Source organism: Ipomoea triloba, chromosome 2, assembly GCF_003576645.1.
Source record: "Ipomoea triloba cultivar NCNSP0323 chromosome 2, ASM357664v1".
In the NCBI taxonomy this organism is placed as follows: domain Eukaryota; kingdom Viridiplantae; phylum Streptophyta; class Magnoliopsida; order Solanales; family Convolvulaceae; genus Ipomoea; species Ipomoea triloba.
The window spans coordinates 2,529,926-2,551,324 of NC_044917.1; the positions used below are offsets into that span (position 1 = coordinate 2,529,926).

At 36.5% G+C, this 21,399-nt stretch overlaps 4 protein-coding genes across 5 annotated transcripts; 2 read left to right on the forward strand and 2 right to left on the reverse strand.

Moving 5' to 3' along the window:
• Positions 1-45: 45 nt before the first annotated feature.
• LOC116010064 lies at positions 46-5,274 on the reverse strand. The gene is made up of 5 exons (XM_031249327.1): positions 4,609-5,274; positions 3,393-4,523; positions 1,906-2,556; positions 1,051-1,574; positions 46-961 (listed from the first exon to the last, which is right to left on the reverse strand). The coding sequence occupies exons 1-5, from the start codon at positions 5,210-5,212 to the stop codon at positions 302-304; spliced, it is 3,570 nt and encodes a 1,189-aa protein (XP_031105187.1). The 5' UTR covers positions 5,213-5,274; the 3' UTR covers positions 46-301.
• Positions 5,275-6,033: 759 nt separating this feature from the next.
• On the reverse strand, positions 6,034-8,801 carry LOC116007335 (CDP-diacylglycerol--glycerol-3-phosphate 3-phosphatidyltransferase 2-like). Its single transcript, XM_031247995.1, has 7 exons — positions 8,305-8,801; positions 7,720-7,817; positions 7,562-7,612; positions 7,282-7,395; positions 6,861-6,917; positions 6,667-6,752; positions 6,034-6,550 (listed from the first exon to the last, which is right to left on the reverse strand). Exons 1-7 carry the CDS (start codon positions 8,690-8,692, stop codon positions 6,430-6,432), a joined length of 915 nt encoding a protein of 304 aa, XP_031103855.1. The 5' UTR covers positions 8,693-8,801; the 3' UTR covers positions 6,034-6,429.
• Positions 8,802-10,264: 1,463 nt separating this feature from the next.
• LOC116011373 (rab GTPase-activating protein 1-like) lies at positions 10,265-16,418 on the forward strand. The gene is made up of 17 exons (XM_031250932.1): positions 10,265-10,517; positions 10,898-10,967; positions 11,131-11,658; positions 11,734-11,922; positions 12,007-12,120; positions 12,679-12,737; positions 13,107-13,173; positions 13,331-13,382; positions 13,494-13,586; positions 13,789-13,872; positions 13,955-14,324; positions 14,475-14,544; positions 14,626-14,706; positions 14,809-14,910; positions 15,250-15,386; positions 15,628-15,748; positions 15,958-16,418. The coding sequence occupies exons 1-17, from the start codon at positions 10,456-10,458 to the stop codon at positions 16,072-16,074; spliced, it is 2,316 nt and encodes a 771-aa protein (XP_031106792.1). The 5' UTR covers positions 10,265-10,455; the 3' UTR covers positions 16,075-16,418.
• Positions 16,419-18,182: 1,764 nt separating this feature from the next.
• LOC116009983 (histidine biosynthesis bifunctional protein hisIE, chloroplastic-like) lies at positions 18,183-21,351 on the forward strand. 2 transcript variants are annotated; one of them, XM_031249216.1, is made up of 6 exons: positions 18,183-18,422; positions 18,784-18,949; positions 19,962-20,207; positions 20,294-20,389; positions 20,512-20,657; positions 20,831-21,351. In XM_031249216.1, the coding sequence occupies exons 2-6, from the start codon at positions 18,797-18,799 to the stop codon at positions 21,027-21,029; spliced, it is 840 nt and encodes a 279-aa protein (XP_031105076.1). In that variant the 5' UTR covers positions 18,183-18,422; positions 18,784-18,796; the 3' UTR covers positions 21,030-21,351. The 2 variants fall into 2 exon arrangements, with proteins under 2 accessions (XP_031105076.1, XP_031105075.1); XM_031249215.1 differs by having other exon boundaries at positions 18,184-18,347.
• Positions 21,352-21,399: the final 48 nt, after the last annotated feature.

The following is a 21,399-nucleotide window of genomic DNA, read 5'->3' on the forward strand; positions in this document are numbered from 1 at the left end:
AAGCAAAAGAATCGAGTAGGAAACAAGTGTACTAACAAACACAAATTTTCAGCACAAAATTGCTGATTATATTCAAATTAAAGTTGGAATCTTTTTCAATTACACCACACCAAATTAAAGGGAATCCAGAACGCCGGCCTTTTAGCAGAAATATTCTCCATATTCAGGTAGGAGTATTGCAGGCATAAAACTATAAATATAATGCTAAACCAACTAACTACATAAAGGTATCTAACCAAAATGTCTACAATGCAAGTTAGGTTGTATGCATGAGAGCTGAGAATCTGAGATTGAGAGCTAATTAAGCTTTCTTTATTATCACGTATTTTTTAAATTTGCTTACAATGAGCCCTTTTTCTTTGTAACCTATGAAGACAGGGAAACTGATGAGGCCTAAGACAACTATACAAATACTGATGCATAGCCCCACTGCAAGGGCCGATGAATGTGTTAAAACTGCAAACATCCCCGTTGCAAATGCAAGCACAACTGCTGTCAAGGATAAATCAAGCATAAGAGCTGAGTAAAAACCAACATTTTCCAGAATTTCTAATCTCTTAGTATCCGAGACTTCTCCCACCAACCGCATGTATCCAGTTAGTGAGGCAATGGAACACACAAAACCAATAGCATTGGTAATAACAAACGCTTTGAAAGCTGATTTTCCTAATAAAATTGCCATCCCTTGAGTGGTTTCACCCAGAGTGTTGTTGTAGCCACCTGGTAATGTGATTCCGGCTGCAAAGGTTACTGTTGCTATTAGAGTCGCCACCAGAATGTGTGTCTTAGCTACCTTCTCCACACTATTAATATACATTTCCTCGCGATCCTTCCTTTTCTGTATCATCTGCGTCCTGCTGGTTCCACCATTGTTGAAAGCATTCGTCTTTGTTTTCTTTGTTAGGTCACCACGCCAACCCCGCTTCCAACCAACTTTAATTAGAATAGGTTTTAAGGCAACCTATTACAACATTGTTTCATTCATTTTATATGAGTTAGTTGCAGCATAAAAAATTGTAGATAGAATGAAATGAAATCAAATGTAGTTACCAAAGCTGGTTCTTGATAAGCAATGTCCAGTGGCGTCAAGTTCTGTTTATTAAATATCACAGTACCCTTCAGTCTAGGATGAGGGATCAATTTTGGCACATAGTTGTTGGAAGCAGCAACCAAATGTAGGGGAGTGTCACCATCCTCATCTCTCTCATCAACAAGGTGATCCATTTTTGGAGAATTTAAGATAAATTTCATAACCTTTCTTGCATCATTCAAGATTGCTTCATGAAGGACATTTTGACCTTTGCTATCAACCATCTCCCAACAGAGTGGGCAATGCTGTAATATTTGTTTGAACAATACAATAGAGTCTTCACTTACTGCTATATGAACTGCAGTTGTCCACTCACCTTCTTTGCCTCCTGCTGGGATGTATGCTGCACTGCTCTTTACTTGCAGAATCTGCTCAACAGCTCTCTCATTATTTAGTCTTACAGCATAGTGCAATGGTGTCCAGCCCCAATCATCACCCACCTCACACAAAGATGCTTCTTTTTCCAACAATAACTTTGTGGAATCTAATATATATATAAAACAAGAGTTAGTACTATCTGTGATCGGGTACAGTGGTTTTGACATGTTTAGTCATAAACTTTCAAATTGACCATCCGTGGTCCTTCAACTTTCAAATGGTTACCATATGAAGGAGGGTAACAATTTGAAAATGGAAGGATCACGGGTGGTTAATTTGAAAGTTTAGGACTAAACATTATAAAATCATTATACTCAGATTATACCATATGCCATTATCTCATAAAACAATTATCAATCAGATTAATTAACACAAATCATATATATTATATTCATTTCATGATTAATTCACACAAAGTATGTAAGAAAAAGCTCTACCTTTTGGGCCCCCACTATGAATTATTGCTGCATGAAGCGCATTTCGGCCCAGAGGTCCATCAAAAACAGGTCTCTGGGAATTGTTCAAGATTTCGAGCAAACACTCATGAAATTGCAGCTCTGCGGCTAGGTAAAGTGGGGTTTCCCCTGCCTCATTGGGACCAAACTCAAATTCCGGATCCTCTTTCACCACCAATTTAACAACTTCCAAATGCCCTTTCCTCACCGCCTTGTGCAAAGCTGTGTCTTTATCGCCATCCATCATCCTCACCATATCTCTTGCTCCTCCTATCCCAGATTCTAGCTCTGGGCGCGCTTTGGCACAGCAGATGAGCGCAGAGACGACGGCAGTGTGGCCTTCCCTGGCAGCAATGTGAAGGGCAGTTTCATTTTTCTTGTTCACGATACACAACAAAGATGTGTGCTTTTCCAGAATCTTTTGCACGAAATGCGTGTGACCATATAGAGCCGCGATATGAAGGATAGTGTTACCCTTTGGCGTTACCTGGCGGCCGCCATGTTGTTCCATCTTGTCCCAAAGAGCTTCATCTAAATCTTCGTTTCCTTCCACCATTGCTTCGTATAAAGCTGAATCCATTAGATCATAACCCAAGGGTAAAGAAGCAGCTGCAGGATCCATTTGATAGAGAAAAAAAGATTATTTGGTAGTGGATGGTGATATAATTTGCAGCGAAGTTCGCATGCTTTGTATAATCGCCATTCCATGTCTGTATCCATCGTGTTCGTGGAAGAAGACTGCACCCAGTTTCAGTCAACGAAAAACGCTGAAATGGATAATTGATTCAATGGATTATATTGGAAATAGCTTCCCGCTTGGAGTTTACAAATTATATTATTGGAGAAAAATGTAATTAAAAAAATTAAACAGTTTGTTCTAAAATAAATAAATAAATAAATAAATAAAATAAAATAAAATTAAACAGTTGCCTAAACTTGGGTACCACGGGATCAAGGCTTTCCAGAAAAAAATATGGGACATTTCACTCTGGTCAGCGTCAGTACAAAGTCAAATCAACTGGTCCACCATTGTTTACCACATCAGCTAGTATCCAACATTCATAATATTAGGTTTTTGACTGGAATAAGAGTGCATGGGATATAATTGACAAAAATATGAATGAAATAAAAAATTAATAAAAGTAGGAAAAACTCACTTGGACATGCATTTGAGGTCATAAACACATGTCTCATTTGTATTTTTTTTTTTTTTGGAAATACAGAATCCAAACTTGCGTTTGAAGTATAAAATACGTCAAAAAAGCATGTACCACTTACGTTTTATTAAAAAAAAAATGGTCACCTAATTCTTTTTTAATAAAATATACTTGCCTGCATTTACTAGGAAAGCATATATGCAGGGAAAAGAAAAGAAATGAATATACTTTTGAAGCAAATATGGGAAATCCATAAAGATCCACACAAATATAATGATTAATAATCCCAAATTAGCAATCTCTAAAGCTAGCCAAGTTTGTTGAAAAAGTTGAATAATTTTCTTACAATCCACCAGTGTTCATTGTACCCCAAGAAGAGGAGGACACTAATGATGCCAATGATACATATGGAGACGCCAATGCATACTCCCACCGCAACAGCAGATGAATGTACTGTTAAAACTGCAAACATCCCCGTTATGAATGCAAGTATCAGCGCTGTCAACGATAAATCAAGCAAAAGAATCGAGAAGCAAACAAGCTTGCGAACAACTTTTGGTCTCCCAAAGCTCGAAATTTCTTCCACCAACATGATGTATCCAATCAGAGAAGATATGGAGGCCACAAAGCCAATAGCATTAGTAACAACAAATGCTTTGAAAGCAGATTTTCTTAACAGAATTGGCATCCCTGCTTGCTTTTCGCCCTGATTGTCGTCGTTGTACCCTCCTGGCACTGCCATCCCCGCTGCAAAGGTCACTGTGACTATTAGAGCCACCACCACAATGTGTGCCTTAGCCATCTTCCCCGCACTACTAACAGACCTTTCCTTAGGAACTCTCATTTCCTGTGTCATTTCCATCCTGGTTTCGTTGTTCCTCTTTGTTTTCATTGTTAGGTCGCCACGCTTGCCAACTGAGCCTGATCCCACCCGAGATGCAATGTCCAATGGAGTCAAGTGTTGTTTGTTAAAAACCATGGCGCCACTCAACCTAGGATGATGGATCAATTCTGGCACATAGTTGTTGGAAGCTGCAACCAAATGTAGAGGAGTGTTGCCATCCTCGTCTCTCTCATCAACAAGGTGATCCATTTTTGGAGAATTTAAGATAAATTTTATAGCCTTTCTTGCATCATTCAAGATTGCTTCATGAAGGATATTTCGACCTTTGCTATCAACCATTTCCCAGCAGAGTGGGCAATGCTGTAATATCTGTTTGAACAATACAACAGAGTCTTCACTTACTGCTATATGAAGTGCAGTTGTCCACTCACCTTCTTTGCCCCCTGCTGGGATGTATGCTGCACTGCTCTTTACTTGCAGAATCTGCTCAACAGCTTTCTCATTATTTAGTCTTACAGCATAGTGCAATGGTGTCCAGCCCCAATCATCACCCACCTCACACAAAGATGCTTCTTTTTCCAACAATAGCTTTGTGGAATCTAATATATAAAGCAATTATCTATCAGTTTAATTAACATTCATTTCATGATTAATTAATATAAAGTATGTAACAAAAAGCTCTACCTTTTGGGGGTTCACTATGAATTATTGCTGCATGAAGGGCAGTTCGGCCAAGAGGTCCATCGAAAACAGGTCTCTGGGAATTGTTCAAGATTTCGACCAAACACTGATGAAATTGCAGCTCTGCAGCTAGGTAAAGTGGGGTTTCCCCTGCCTCATTGGCACCAAACTCAAATTCCGGATCCTCTTTCACCACCAATTTAACAACTTCCAAATGCCCTTTCCTCACAGCCTTGTGCAAAGCTGTGTCTTTATCGCCATCCATCATCCTCACCATATCTCTCGCTCCTCCTATCCCAGATTCTAGCTCTGGCCGCGCTTTGGCACAGCGGATGAGCTCAGAGACTACGCCAGTGTGGCCTTCCCTGGCAGCAATGTGAAGCGCAGTTTCATTTTTGTTGTTCACTGCACATAACAAAGATCTGTGCTTTTCCAGAATCTTTTGCACCAAATGCGTGTGACCATATAGAGCCGCGATATGAAGCATAGTGTTTCCCTTTGGCGTCACCATCTTGGACCAAAGAGCTTCATCTACTTCTTCTTGGTTTCCTTCCACCAGTGCTTCGTATAAAGCTGAATCCATTAGATCATAATCAGCAGGATCCATTTGATAGAGAAAAAAATATTATTTGGTAATATAATTTGCAGCGAAACTTGCATGCTTTATAGAATTGCACCCAGTTTTAGTCAACCAAAAACGCTGAATTGGATATTGATTCAACTATTGGAAATAGCTTCCCACTTGGAGTTGAAAATTACTCCCTATATTATTGGAGAAAAATATAATATAAACAGCATACATGCTAAACTTGGGTTGACCAGGGGATAAGACTTTCAGAAATAAAGATGTTTGAAATTTTCGTATTCTATTCCTTCCACGTGCCGCCGTCAAACCTATTTAAAAATTAACAAAAGGTGAGAAATTTCATTTTTGGGTTTAATGTTGGGGGAGAAAACACCATTTTTGTGTTTGATTCTTACTTCAATGTCAAATTGTCAAGAGTGAACTCACAGCTGTGAGGTTGACAATTATTTTTATAGAAACTTTTGATATTTGCAATTTCTAACTTTTTTTCACTTGTCAAGATCGTGTGGTCTAGTGACACCCGGTTGCACTTCCATATAGAAGGGGCGGGTAAGTCTCAGTAGAGATGATATTGATTCTTTGGGATTCACTAGTTTGAGAAAATAGTTATGAACAAATTGAATCATGCGCTCAATCCAACTAAAAATCTAAGCTGATAGTTGGACTGCACATTTATGTTTATGCTCACAGAACAGATACTGCATTATAACATAATCAGTAGTACTAAAAAAAAAAACGTTTCTCCACTTATAATATGGTTATATTAGATTTCAATTCAAGATTGCAATTCAAGTTCGTATAGTATCTGCCATTTGTGCACCACATAAGTTGTAACATGGCTCTTTCTCTTCTTTCAAGTTTTTATCTATGCCACAACACCACAAGTAGTAAACTCATGGTTCATCAAGAACACCAATCAGAGGCAAAAACTAAATGTCCAGTTCAGAACATTCATCGTTACAACCCAGGATACTGTACTAGATACTAGCTTCATAGTAATCAAATTCACATGTTGCGTTAATGTTTTTGGAAAATACTCTAAAATTTGAACTTACTACTCGATATTAGCTTTATTATGTGCAAAATACAATCTTGAACAAAGGGCAATCACCAGATGCAGCAACAAGGAGTGAGAGTATTTGTTTCCATACTTGTGGTCCAATGGTTTTGATGAACTGTGTTGAGTCCGGTGACTGTTGGAAGTTTGAACCAAGATGCAGCTCAAATCGGAGATGTTCCTATACCAGCAGTACTTTCCATATCTTTCTCATATACACGAACAGAGACCAAACTGCGAGCCATGCTGAAATATATAGCAAAGCTACACCAGAGCCCACTAGAGCTCCAGCATCAACGAAACTGGTAAAAGAGAAAGGGGCAAAATGGATAATTAGATAGGAACTCCTTCTGTTCAAAAAAAAGGATAGGAACTCTTTCAGACAATCGGGCTAATGTAGCAGACAAGACCAGTTTACCTGCTGTCTCTGGTTGCAAGTAGAATGGTTAAGGCTGCCATCTGTGTAGCTGTTTTCCACTTCCCCAAGTTATTCACAGCAACGGCCTGGAGAAAATTTAATTGGATTCGTGGTTCATCAGCAAACTATCATAGAATGCTGGAAAAAGGACTATTTTGTAACGGATAATGGCAGTCCAAATAAGAAATTGTAACCTCTGAAAGTTTGCTGCCCTGAGAGGCCGCCCATTCCCTAACTGCGGACATTGTTATCTACATACAAGAATTGTTCTTCAGATTGCAAACAGCAGTAGACATCACAAAGACACAAACTGTACTGTTTAATAAAGTAATTATCATTATAGATGACTCGGTATATGCATTGTTAATCGTGAAGCAGTACTCCTAGATGTCATACACTCACTCTCTCTATCAACAGAACTACATTGAGACCCGAGAGTCATTAAATTTTCCCATGAAACATTTAGGGAAAGCATTATTCATTGTCACCTAAAACTTCAACCCCTCACTCGCCCAAGGGATGGGGAAAGAACAATACAAGGATTTGAGCTTACCAGTACTTCCATTTAGAGTGATCAACAAGCTATGAAAACACAGAACATAAATGGTCACTCACCTCCCTGCCAATAATAGCAATTGAAGGTACAGTCAGCAGCCATGGCATTTGTCCAAAGGCACTAGCTTCCAAAGGTCTAGTGCACAACAAGACCAAAGTGGCAGCAACCATTAGCTGTAGTAATAAACAACGCAAATATAGTCTTATACCATCATTATAAAATTTTAAATTTATATGTCTAAGATTCATTACGTGCTTTGAAAGACAAAAGCATCCTTTGCTACCATAAATGTGAACTTCTGACCCAAAACAAATGATAAATTTCATTCAAAGAGATTACCTTATCGGCCACTGGATCCAAAAAGGCCCCAAACGCAGTTCCTAATTTCTTCTGAAAATGCCAATGCATCAAACCATAAATTAAATTGTACAAAAAAATAAAAAATAAAAGACAGCATTACAGTATAGGATTCTAAGGGAAGCAGCAAAGGCCCATACCTTTCGGGCAATATACCCATCTAGCCAATCAGTAATTGCCGCTGCAATGAAGATACCAGTTGTAGCAGCTGGCCCCCACCAGCTATCGACATAGAAGGCTAGTTTAAGAACATCCAATATTAGTTCTCTTTTATTAGTTTAAGAACATTCAATATTGACAAAGAATGTCATCCATTACTTATATTTTCAGAATTACAGTGGACTGAAAGAATATTCATAAGGCAGCTCTCACTGGTAACTTTCCTATCAATTGCTTTTAAAAAAAAAATCAAAAGCCACACAAAAGTATATATTCTATATCTAAGAAAGACATCCTCCAGGAGAAATCATATATTTCTCACAAAGAACTACTAACAGAAGCAGTATAGGAGAATGCAATTGTTGAAATAAAAGAAAACTGATATTTAGATTGAAAGTTCGAATCTTTCTCAAGCAAACCACACCAGAGGAGCAATCTAGAACAGCAGCAGACTACAATTCTAGCAGATTTCCATACTAATTTAACCTAATTACCGATGAAGGAAACCCAATTAAAATGCAGATAAATTCAGAAACAAAGGAAGCTATATAGGCAGGGAAACATACTGCTCACAAGAAGCGGAACAGCAGCGACGCGGCCAATCGTTAATATTGTGGGCAATGTGAGCAATTTATCCGACTGTGAGGTCGACGAAGTATCCGGCAACTGCTGTTCCTTCTTATCGGGGTCGGAACCCATTTGAGTAGTAGAGATACTCCTGAGGGGCAGACGGGGAGAGCTGTGAAAACCTAGAGGAATTTGGTAATTGGGTACTCCGCGCACCGGAGCTGGAAACGGTATCCTCCGACGCCACCTGGGCGTCGACGCCGCGGCCGCGGGGCATCTAAGCGTCTCGGATTTGGCGGCGGAAGAGATGGTGCGGGCCCAAGTATAGGGCTTCTGAGCGTAAATACAAGTAACAACGGCGTGGAGTTTGAGGGCTCCTCCGGCCATCTTTCGGAGAATGGACGGGAATACCGGAAAAGACAGGCCGGCCGGTTTCACTTCACGCCGCTGTGGCGCTGTTCTTACTTTTTGCTTGTTAGTCCCGTGATTATTATAATTTTTCATATTTGATCTAAACTTAACCATACGAGTTCATTACAAGGTGAATCAATAATTCTACCTATAAATTATTTTTAAAAAAATTTTAAATGTTGTGAATAAATATATGTGGACATTATTAACCAAGCACCTTGTACATGTAGTGACTCTCTCAAGTCATGAGATCGAGAATACAATATAATGTAATAGAGTCAGTAGCACTCAAAAACAATTTATGTGAACATTATTAAAGGTCTTAAGGTATTACATCTTCAATTTATGTTTATCTTTGTATAATCTTACTTCAATGTATTTTAATTATATTTTTATTTATTATCAAATGGACTTTAGTTAATGAAATTATTTGAAAGTTTTACATTATTATTCTTTTATTTGTTTTTATTATTAAAGACGCTCATATATAACATAATAAAATATATCAATAAAAAAAACTAAATTTTCATAAAGAACAAAATATATACAGTGTCGCTGTATATTATAATGTATTTTACCCAATAAATAATATAGGTGAATTACCTCCTTATTCCTGCTGTCCCCCACAACTGTTCTACTGTTCTAGTGTGCATAATTGTTCACGAAATGTTTTTTTTTTTTTTTTAAATAACATACAGTAATACTAAAAAGAATTGTGCGCACTTTTTTAGGAGCGATTTGATTGGTGGACAATTGGATATTGAATAAAATAAATTTATTGGCATTATTTCATTTAACTCATTTGTAAGTTAATAAGTATAAACTCTATTTACAAGTAATATTTTTACACGAAATGTTAGTATTATTAGATAACTAACGAACTCTTGATCCAAAGTAAAGAGAGGATTTCAAGTTTGAGTTTATATTCTCGAATAAAAATTCAAATGCAAGGTGATTTAGTCTTTCATTTTATTATTTTTTATATTAGGTTTCATAATTATAGCTTACAATGGGCTAATCATAAAATATCGAAACTCATGCTTAAGAGTTGTTGGATAAGGTATATCCCGTGAGTCTCCTAATTCTCACTGATTACATGTACACTATGCACACAATAGGAGTCATTGTCACATCTAATCAAAAGATAAATATTCACAATGACCCTTTATATTTTTAGTAAAATTCGAACCATATATTATGATTAGGGACTTTATGATTATTGGTTGAATTAACTGAGGTAGTTTCAATTTACGATTTAGTTTGTTTGTATGTATGGTATGCTCATTGCACCATGTTGTCCATGCGAAAAGATATAAATAAAGTTTTTAATTTTTGTATTCCAAAGCATAGTTTAGTGATACAATTTGTGGTTGGATTCTCATAAGGTTAAAATTCAACTTTTTAAAAAATAAAAAGTTACTCCGTATTATTGTTGTAAAGGCAGGCGTGTCAGGTAATTTTGGCATTCTAATTTGGGTCCCCCGTGGCCCCGACACTCCATCTTTTTCTTGATCGAGTGTAGCAGTCACTGGTTACACAGGGTGAGAACGAAAACGAAAGAAAAAAAAATCTTTACAACTTCACACTTAAGTCGCTCCATTTTCGTCTTTAGGTCTAACTCAATCCAGCGACCATGTTCTATGTCGGAAAATACATAGGGATATACTGAAAAAAACAGTAAAAAGTCGGAAATCCTATCTTTACACTGTTGTTTGCTGGATTCCCACCGTGCTCCGACAATGAAGGCCAAAGATTCAGTTTCAGCGGCGACCCCTCAGCTCATTTCCTTTGATCAGAACAGGTACTATATCAATATCCATTATTTTCCCTCTCTTGGATCCTTGATTCCTGAGCGTCTAGATTTTACACTAGAGAACTGAATGCTAAGAAAAAAGATAGATTTTTCTTTCCTTTCTTACATTTTAGTTAATGATTTTGCTTTAAAGTTTCTTTCTTGTTTAAATTTTTCATTAATCTTTCCAAATATGTATTGGTTCAACTTGTGGTGGACTGGCTGTGAGTGAATGTAGAATGCAGTGGGGTACTGGGGTTTTACTGAGTTGCACTTGCACCGACACTGCTTTTCTTGGGTTTTCTGCTTGAAAAGACGAATCTTTGGACAAAAGTTTTCATTTTGATTATTTATTCTCTCGCTTTACTGATAAAGGTTAATGTGTACAGAGATGCTTACGGGTTTGCAGTAAGGCCTCAGCATGTGGAGAGATATCGTGAATATGCTAATATCTACAAGGTTTTAAGCTCTTATTCCTATTTCTCCATTTTAAGAGTATAAAAAGATGAACAGATTAAATCATGAAAGTAAATGTTTTTTTTTAAAAATGGAACATTGAAGTACTACTCTGGTAAAAAAAACTGTGTTTATCTCCTCATTGCTGGTTTGATAATGCTCTTAGGAAGAGGAGGTGGAGAGGTCTGATAGGTGGAAAGACTTTCTGGAACGGCAAGCAGAATCCACTCAATTTCCCATAAATGGATCATCTGCAGTTAACAATTTCAACCGGGAACTGGATTCCAGTTCTCAGAATGGAGCTGAAGTATGTGATGGTCTTGCTGAAAATGATACAGAGATTAAAGAGTTGCCAACATCAGCCAATGATAAAATTCATCAAGTCCAGATATGGTCTGATATAAGGCCATCACTTCGAGCCATCGAAGATATGATGAGCACGCGTGTCAAAAACAGGGTTGGTGCAGTGAAAAGAGAGCAAGATTCTAGTACTCCTACTGAAGAAGCTAAACGCACAAAAGGAGAGGACTCAGAGGATGAGTATTATGATTTGGAGAGATCAGATTCCTTACACGATGTGCCTTTGAATGAGAGTCCTGCCCAGGATGTTTCATCTCCAAAGTCTTTACCTCCTTGGAAAGAAGAATTGGAGTGTCTTGTTCAAGGCGGGGTGCCAATGGCTCTCAGAGGAGAGGTAGATATATTTCTCCTTTACCTTCTTTATCATACATATGCTTCATTGATCTAGTCTTTGAAATATCAATTACAGCTTTGGCAAGCTTTCGTTGGTGTCAGAGCACGTCGAGTGGAAAATTATTATCAAGATTTGCTTTCAAGAGAAACTAAATCTGGCAATAATTCTGATCATAGAAGCATGGAATTAGAGGAGACAGACAGTACAAAGGAGTTAAGTGCAGATGAATGTGCAGTCGAGAAGTGGAAAGCACAGATTGATAAGGTCAGTATAATTGCATCATATATTCAATACATTCTATTGTCTATCTTGCTGCTGCATTAATGCTATTCTGATCCTCACAATCAGGATTTGCCCCGAACATTTCCTGGCCATCCTGCTCTCGACAAGAATGGAAGAAATGCCTTGAGGCGTTTACTGATTGCATATGCTCGGCACAACCCTTCTGTTGGCTACTGTCAGGTACATCAACAAAAAGGTTATCTGCCTTCCTTCTCCCTTTTGCTTGTTAGTTACTGATGAAGGCAGCTATAGAGGTGAATAGATTATCTAAGGAAGGAAGCTAAGAGTAAATGCCTAACCTCAACCGAATATATTTAGTATGCATGGTGTTCAATCTCATCCTCCATGATGTACAAAAATAATAATCATAATAAAAATAATATGACATTCAAAAATTGAATTACTGTTTCATACTCTATGTATGGTGTTAGTGGTCCTACATTATTTTCTTTTCATACTCTATGAAATTATAAACCTCTCTTGCACACTTGATTATAAATTTTGGAAGTAAGATAATATATTTAGATGTGATACACCTGCAAAAGAGTCCTGGAGTGTTTCATAAAGAGAAGAGTCATAGTTGAGAAGGTACTTATTTGTAATGCCCCATTTTAGACTCCTACTTTTGTCTTGGAGATTTATATTCAAAGTGAAGGGTCTTGGTCTAAGTGTAGTTATGATATCCAAACTTCACTTCATTTTAATTTTTATCTACTTATCCTGCTTTCCTCAATGCAGGCCATGAACTTCTTTGCTGGTCTACTTTTGCTCCTAATGCCCGAGGAAAATGCATTTTGGTGAGTTTCAGATTTGATTGCCATCTTATCTTTAATTTGAATAGTTGCAAAAAAAGAAATTACTCCTTACATAATAGTATAATACCATGAAAAAATAAATTTCTGTAGACTCTGCATTATATTTCTTCTTTAGGTGGAAAACCACATGAAGTACTTCATGTGTAACTATGCAAACTAGAGGCCACCCAAACTCTAACCTTGTTAAGAGTGAGGATTACTTTCGTCCTGCAAAGGACAATTTTTTTTTTCCCCCCCATTTCATGGAATACCATTTTTATCAGTATAACAATACTTTATATAGCAAAAAGCACTATCTTAGGCTAAGCTCAGTTTGTTTTAATGTGGTCTAAACGTAAATTGAACTTTCAGGACTTTGATTGGCATTCTAGATGACTGTTTTGATGGCTATTACTCAGAAGAGATGATAGAGTCTCAGGTAAAATTCAAGTTTTGGTTTATGCATGCAAATTAGTTACTAGTTACTATGCAACCCTTTAGTCCTTTACGTTCCCCTTTCATATTTAATTGAAGTGGGTGACAAAAAATATAAATAGACAGCAAATGTTTTACGTTTTTCCTTTTTGCTTGGTCAGGTTGACCAACGTGTTCTTGAGGAATTGGTGCGTGAGAAATTTCCAAAGTTAGGTTCGTCTTTTGTTGTCCCTTGTTTCTACAACCCGTCCAAGTGCCCAGACTTCTATCTATTTTTATTGCTAATCATATTTCCTGGTTTCTTGGATCTTTACTCTGTTGCAGTTAATCATCTAGATTACCTGGGAGTGCAAGTACAATGGATCACTGGACCATGGTTCCTCTCCGTATTTATGAACGTACTTCCTTGGGAAAGTGGTCATGATCTTTATCTTGTCATGCTATATGTCTACATATACATGTATAATATAATGATGGTTGAGAATGCATCAAAGTTCTGCACATCTTTAAGATGCTCGTATATTAATTTTCAGTTCTCTGATTCTTTTCATTTGCTGTTGGCTTATCTTACTCATAAGTCATAATTGGCTATATCTGATTAGTTCTTAATGGCTTGTAGTTCTTAGAGTATGGGATGTGCTTTTGTTTGAAGGGAATCGAGTAATGCTATTTCGAACTGCACTGGCTTTAATGGATTTATATGGTAATATTTCCTCGTCCCTTACTTCACTTTCCTTTTTGGGTTGCTCTGAAGCGAGAACTTATATTTGTTGAATCTTGTAAAGGACCTGCCTTGGTGACGACAAAGGATGCAGGAGATGCAGTAACTCTGCTACAGTCTCTTGCTGGCTCCACTTTTGATAGCAGTCAACTTGTTTTGACGGCCTGCATGGGCTATCAAAATGTCAAGGAAGCCAGATTGCAAGAACTAAGAAATAAATATCGGTCAACCGTTAAGGCTGCATTGGAAGAGAGATCTAAATGCATAAAAGGCTGGAGGGATTCTCAGGATCTAGTACCAGCTAATGTGGATGAAGCATACGTGAGCATGAATGGGAACACAAAAAATTCTGGAACTGATCTTGAAGAGCAGGTAAAGTGGCTAAAGGTTGAGTTAAGCAAGTTGCTCGAGGAAAAAAAATCTGCTGAACTCAGGTAAAGTTGTCATATACTCTATTTTGATTATGAATTCTGGCTTAAATATAAAATGCTTTAGAGAATGGAGAACTACTTCAAATAAACCAAAACAACAATTTAAGCGAAATTATCAACCGTGATGCTCAAATCTGTCTTTTCTGAGTACAGAGGTGAGGAATTGGAAACAGCATTAATGGAGATGGTAAAGCAGGATAACCGGCGACAATTGAGTGCAAGGGTAAGTCCTTTTTTTTTAAACATAAATCTTTGACTTCTTACTGATTAAATGAAACATGATTACTGTCTTCTATGGCTTCAGGCCGAGCAATTAGAGCATGATGTTGCAGAGCTCAAGCAGGCTCTTGCTCATAAGCAAGAAGAAGAGAATGCCATGCTTCAGGTGAAAATTCTTTTACTTCCATTAAATGCAACATAGCTGGGGATTTTCTTCCTTCCGTTATTTGACCTTTTAATTTGATGGTTTCCACGCTAATTTTCTTAGGTATTGATGAGGGTAGAACAAGAACAGAAGGAGACAGAAGATGCTCGGAGATTTGCTGAACAAGATGCAGCTGCTCAAAGATACGCTGTTCAAGTGCTTCAGGTTTTATTTCCTCTTTAAAATGTCATAAACCATTTTCTTTGATTCGCCAAGGCATTTGTAGGACCGTATAGCAGTTGGCTTTCTATCTACTGCGTAATTTGCAAATATATTTATTAACGCTAAAGTTAGTAAGATGATTATAATTTAGCACCAAAAGTTAGTAACACTATCTATGTGTATGTTTTCCTCGGTCTTTGTAATGTTTTTCCTAATTATTGAAAGTTTTCGACTAAAACCATCAAACTATTAACTAGCTTCTTCTGGTGTGCAAGTTAAATATCATACTAGGAAATGATCTATGTACTGCATTGTTTACGAACCAGTGCAACAACTTTGTAGGATAAGTATGAAGAAGCCATGGCTTCACTAGCTGAGATGGAAAAACGAGCGGTCATGGCAGAATCAATATTAGAGGCGACTTTGCAGTACCAAACTGGACAAAGCAGAGCACAATCCTCCCCACAACCCTCCCCACGGTATGCTCTTAATCGGAGTTGGAGTTCAATACTAATATTTGCTCTGAATCTCACCATGATCTTGAGCACAGCACATGATCTGATTTGCCTACTCCTTCACATGAAAATAAGTTTATTTTATTTTATTTTATTTTATTTTATTTTTTTTATTTTTAATACTGCACTCTATTATCTGCTGGCTGCCATATTTAGAGGAATAAAATTTAACGTAATTCCAATTCTTTGGAATGTACCTTGATAGAACCCCAAAGCTCGGTTCTCCTGATGCACAAACTAATCAAGACACCTCGCAAGAATTTCAGCCTAGAAGAGTGAGTTTGCTATCTAGACCATTTGGACTCGGATGGCGTGACAGGAACAAGGTCAGTTATTAAGAATGTTCTGCTTCAATGGATCAATACGATGTTTGTTACAGTATATGCATCAGTGGTTGTGATTACAATATATGCAATACTACAGAATATTTTTAGTGTCAGACTCACTACTGTCCCGTGCATTTTGTGGGGTTTCTCCCAGAGTCCCCGGGATTTAGGCAACTAAATAGATCTTGGTTTAAATTGTGGTTCAACAGGGAAGTCTTGGTTCTGCAGATGTGAAAAGTGATGATAAACAAGAAAGGCAGGACCAGAGCCCAAGAACTGAGGAAGAGGAGATTGCACAGGCAAGTTCTGTACAAGAGAAGGTGTAAAAGGTGGACATTATGATACCAGAATGTTTTGTTTTGTTTTTTTTTTTTTTTTTCAGAGGCATTTGATAAAAACTGAGATTCACCTTAACCATTGATTAAGCAGATGAATCTTGTTTTTTTTTTTTTTTCCTGTGTGTCATTCCCCCTCACTGCCATTTCATCTGGGGATTTAGAGAAGATATATAGGCCAACAGAGGGGAAATGAAGTGTTAGTTTTTGGTTCCCATTTGTATAAGCACTGCTTCAATTATTGAGTTCTCTCTTTTAGAAGTGTATTATTCTTTTCTTGTAAGATGTGACAAATAAACAATGGATACATAATATATTTTTTATTTTTAAAAAAACCCTGCAGCCTTTGATGTCTCGAAAAGTCAAATTTAGAACATTTAATTATCAAAGTTAACTTAATTGATATTGTCCTTATATATTTTTATTTATTTATTTGTAAAACACATTTTGTAATTTTTTTTATTGAGAAAATAATCCCTTAAGGACATGTTTGGTTCGTTGTAAAATGTTTTCCAAGAAAAATGTTTTTCATGAATTTGAGGAAAATTGTTATTTGGTTCATGAAAAATATTTTCCTCTAAAATGAGGAAAACATTTTTCATGCCCCCTTGATATTTTGTTTTCCTTAGAAAATAAGTAGGACAATTATACTCTAACAAACTCTTATTAATTGTCATTATTATTATTGTTGTTATCATTGTCTAGAGGTTAATTGTCTTTATACTCATTATTCCATATAATTTTAAATTTAACCTAATAATGAAATATATATTTTTAGTAATTTATTTTTCACCAACCAAACAATGTAATTAATATTTTCAGTAATTTTATTTCAATGGAACTTAAATTTCATTTCTTTTCAAATATTTTTCGCGAACCAAGTCGTAAATCTTTGAATTACATGAGAAATAACACTTTTTGCTCGTTACTTTTTTTTTTTTAATCCTTCAATTACTTACAAAAGTTAGGTAAAATTTAAAAAGTTAAAAAATATTATTTTTAATAGTAATTTATAAAAAAATGTTATTCTTTTGAATGATGTGAAAATCACAATCACTGTTAACGGTGTATATAAGTAAAAAAAAAAGGGAAAATGGCATCTTTAGTCCCTAAGTTATAGGGGTAGTGTAGACTCAGTCCCTAAGTTATGGCTGTATGCGAGTTTAGTCCCTCAGTTATTCACAAAGTGGCGAGTTTAGTCCCTGAACATTAAATTAGACGAAAAAATTAAAAAATATTCAAAATTTGAGGGGTAAAATAGGAAATTCACATTTTATTATTCTTCTTATATCAAAACCACTTTTACAACATTATTTTTTCACTTCTTAGCCTAATTATTTTCAATATCTTTCATTTTTAAAAGCATTTTAATAACTTTCAAATGACTTGTTAGGAACCTGACTCTCGTATAACACACTTAAAACTTAGCACAAATAAAGAAATGCATGATCATTGTATTTAGGTGTATGAAACACACTGTCCTAACAAGTTTTTATTTTTTTACTAAGCAACAAATGTAATAAAATTAAACTTTTGAGATAGGATAGTGTGTAAAAAAATCTCAAAAGTTTTAATTGTATTACATTTGTTGCTTAGTAAAAAAATAAAAACTTGTTAGGATAGTGTGTTTCATACACCTAAATACAATGATCATGCATTTCTTTATTTGTGCTAAGTTTTAAGTGTGTTATACGAGAGTCAGGTTCCTAACAAGTCATTTGAAAGTTATTAAAATGCTTTTAAAAATGAAAAATCTTGAAAATAATTAGGCTAAGAAGTGAAAAATAATGTTGTAAAAGTGGTTTTGATATAAGAAGAATAATAAAATGTGAATTTCCTATTTTACCCCTCAAATTTGAATATTTTTTAATTTTTTCGTCAAATTTAATGTCCAGGGACTAAACTCGCCACTTTGTGAATAACTGAGGGACTAAACTCGCATACAGCCATAACTTAGGGACTGAGTCTACACTACCCCTATAACTCAGGGACTAAAGATGCCATTTTCCCAAAAAAAAATTAAGTTAATGAATAATGATACTTTAAAAAACTATATGCAACGGGAAGTGTTGCAATAAGTGTACTTTGTTTTTTGTTCCGCCGAGATATGCGCAATACACTTTTCATTTTCTTGTTTCTGAAATTCATCCACTATGAAGTCATTATCCATCATCTAAAAAAATAACTGCTGAGCTAGGGTTGTAGTGCAGCTTACGTACGATTTCCATCGCCTCTGACGCTCCGGTTCTCTTCCGATTCACAAGGTCAGCCTTTGAGCTCACTGTGGTTTCACTCCGTAACTGTATATCTCTGAATGTATATGCCCGCTTGTATTCACGGTTGGTGACTATTCATTTTGTTTTGGTTATTCTAGTAAGTTTAATTTGCTTTGCATGCTTTAAGTGATATGGAGCTTCTCTGAAGGCGATTTACTGGTTTTGTATGATTGGTATGGTAATCCGAACAATTTGTTGAATTTATCTGAGACTGGAAATTGTTTCCCCAATTGTATCAGGGAAGCGGAAATCTTTTGAATTATTGCACTTTTGCTGGGAAATGTTTTATGACTATAATGCGTAGTATATATCTTTATTTAAGCATTTTAGGATTGTTATCTGTCATACTATATTCTTGTTGCCATGTTAATGATGGTAAATTATGTGGTTCTCTACTTGAGGCTGACCTGGATAGAATTTCCAGGACCGAAACAATAATGGCACTTCCACATTCTTGTTGCTTTAGGCCCGGTAAAGTTGCATCTCGATGCAATCTCTTTTATTCTAGTGGCTGGCAGAGCAACAGGCAGCACAATGTGCTTTCATGCATCAAGAAGTCTGATCAAGATAATGCACACCTTCAAACAAAGGTATTCCACTGGTGTTGCTTACCTAAGATTGTTTTTTTTTTTTAATTTTTTAAAAAGTTTATACATGTGGCATCTAATTGGGAGAAATCTACTTATATGTGATTGATCTTCATCACTTCTTGCTCATGATTATCAGACACTGTCATTTGTGATTTGTCTATGGTCTGCATATTGGAATGCTGTTAAAAAACAGGATTGGTAATTAAATGTGATGGGTGGAGTCCTTATTAATCATTTAAAGTCTCTTGAAGTGTCTATGAATGCTCAATAACTTTTCTAATTATTTGGGCCACATCTGGACTCCACATGTAAGTCTATCTAGTCTCTATCATTGTGGATGAGAGGAGCTGTTATCTGTTGTGGCAAGAGCTACACTTTGCTGATGTTAGCTGGAAACCGATGTAATTTCTTGTTGCAGTGAAGTATGAAATAATTGATGAAAAAAAGGGGAATACCTTCAAGCAAAATACTTGGGGCGAGGGACATTATGAAAGGTCTTCTCTGCTGCCACTGTTGCAAAAGGCACATCATAGATGTCAACTTGGAACATCATTCTTTGTGATTATTTTGCATGAAACCTTCTATAAAGGAAACCTGACAATGCCTTTGGACTCGGATTAAAAAAATTACTGACTGGTTCTGTTTGGTCTGGAGGTCATCATAATAATCTAGACTTAACTAACAACTTAAAAATTTTGAATGTTTGTTGGTGGAAAGATATGACAGCTCAAGGGTTCATGGAAGATTCAGGTCTTAATAGGACTGCATTTACGCATATATACATGCATATGACCCCATTTAGATTGGCGTTAAGGTTTAATCTAGTTAAGTTTGGTGAAAAACTGCAATTTGCATGGCTTAAATCTGCCCTTTTTCATCATTAATAATTCTGTTTGGCTAGTTGCTTCCTAAATATCTTTGTTTCAGTATAATTGAAATAATAGCAAGTTCGCCCTTCAATATCATGTTCCCTTTCCTTTACATGGCTGAAAGTGTGATGTCGGCATTCTAGGTTGGTCTATTACTAGATGGCATCAAATGGGATGACAAAGGTTTGGCAGTGGCGATAGCTCAAAATATTGACACTGGAGCTGTTTTAATGCAAGGCTTTGCCAACAGGGATGCTCTTTTAACAACCATTTCATCTAAAAAAGCAACATTCTACAGCCGGTCACGGTCTGCTCTGTGGACTAAGGGAGAGACTTCTATGAACTTCATCAATGTCTGCGATATCTTTCTCGATTGTGATCGTGACTCTGTAAGTTCTGAAAATTCTTTATTGGCAGTGAATTCTCCATCTTGACTTCTTCTTCATCAGCGTGACCTAGTAAGAACTTTCTTCAGATTATATATCTAGGGAAACCTGACGGACCAACTTGCCACACAGGCTCAGAGACTTGTTATTATACATCAGTTTATGATGCCTTGAACAATACACAGGTTCTGTCTTCACCATACACTGCTTTATCCTCAACTTGGGTCTCATCGTCTGTTGAAGTCAATATCAGGCAGTTTTCTCTTTATCCTGGAGATGCTCAAAAACATGTTCTTATTTGTGGTAGGTGGATGAAAATAAGTTGGCACTCACAACTTTGTACTCGTTAGAATCTACAATCCATCAAAGAAAAGATGAACTACCAACAAATGGAAAACCCTCGTGGACAAAGCGATTATTGCTTGATGATAAGTTACTTTGCTCAAAAATTCGGTAATGTGCTTTACTACACTTGTGAATTGTGGTTTATTTAATGTCTTGAGTAACTATTTATTTATGCCTACGTGATAAAACATTTAGCTAGATATATTCACTAGTAAACAGTTAGCCAGATAACCCGCATCTGATACATTCTCATGTATGCAATTATGCATCATTTCGTGCAGGGAGGAGGCTGATGAGCTATGCCGAACTTTGGAGGAAAATGAGGAAAAATCTCGCACTGCATCAGAGGCAGCAGATGTGCTTTATCATGCCATGGTTCTGCTGGCTAATAGAGGAGTGAAAATCGAAGAAGTTCTCCAAGTACTTAGGCAGAGGTTTTCACAGTCAGGAATTGAAGAAAAGAAAAGCCGAAAATCCTAGGCCATTGACAAAGCTACCTGGGTTCACTAGTTTGTTTGTCGGATTCCTTAAAAGAGTGCACCTCCTTTACCTCTATTCTACATCAGTTCCAGACATCTTTCTCCACTAATATTCTCAAATCTCCAGATATTTCTGCATTCCTGTATCCATACATTTTTTAAAGACTTGTCTGCCCTTAGCCACAAGGAACCAACTGACCTGATCGTGTTTGTTTTTGTTTTTGTTTTTAAAGGCTTGTCTGATTACTTGATTAGTTCATAAGCAAGAATAAAAGATGGAAAAAGGGGCATTTTTTTTAATCTCTAAAACTGTATTATATCAATGGATTCCTCAATAAAATTGCACCTTCATTCTCCATTTCTTCTTTACT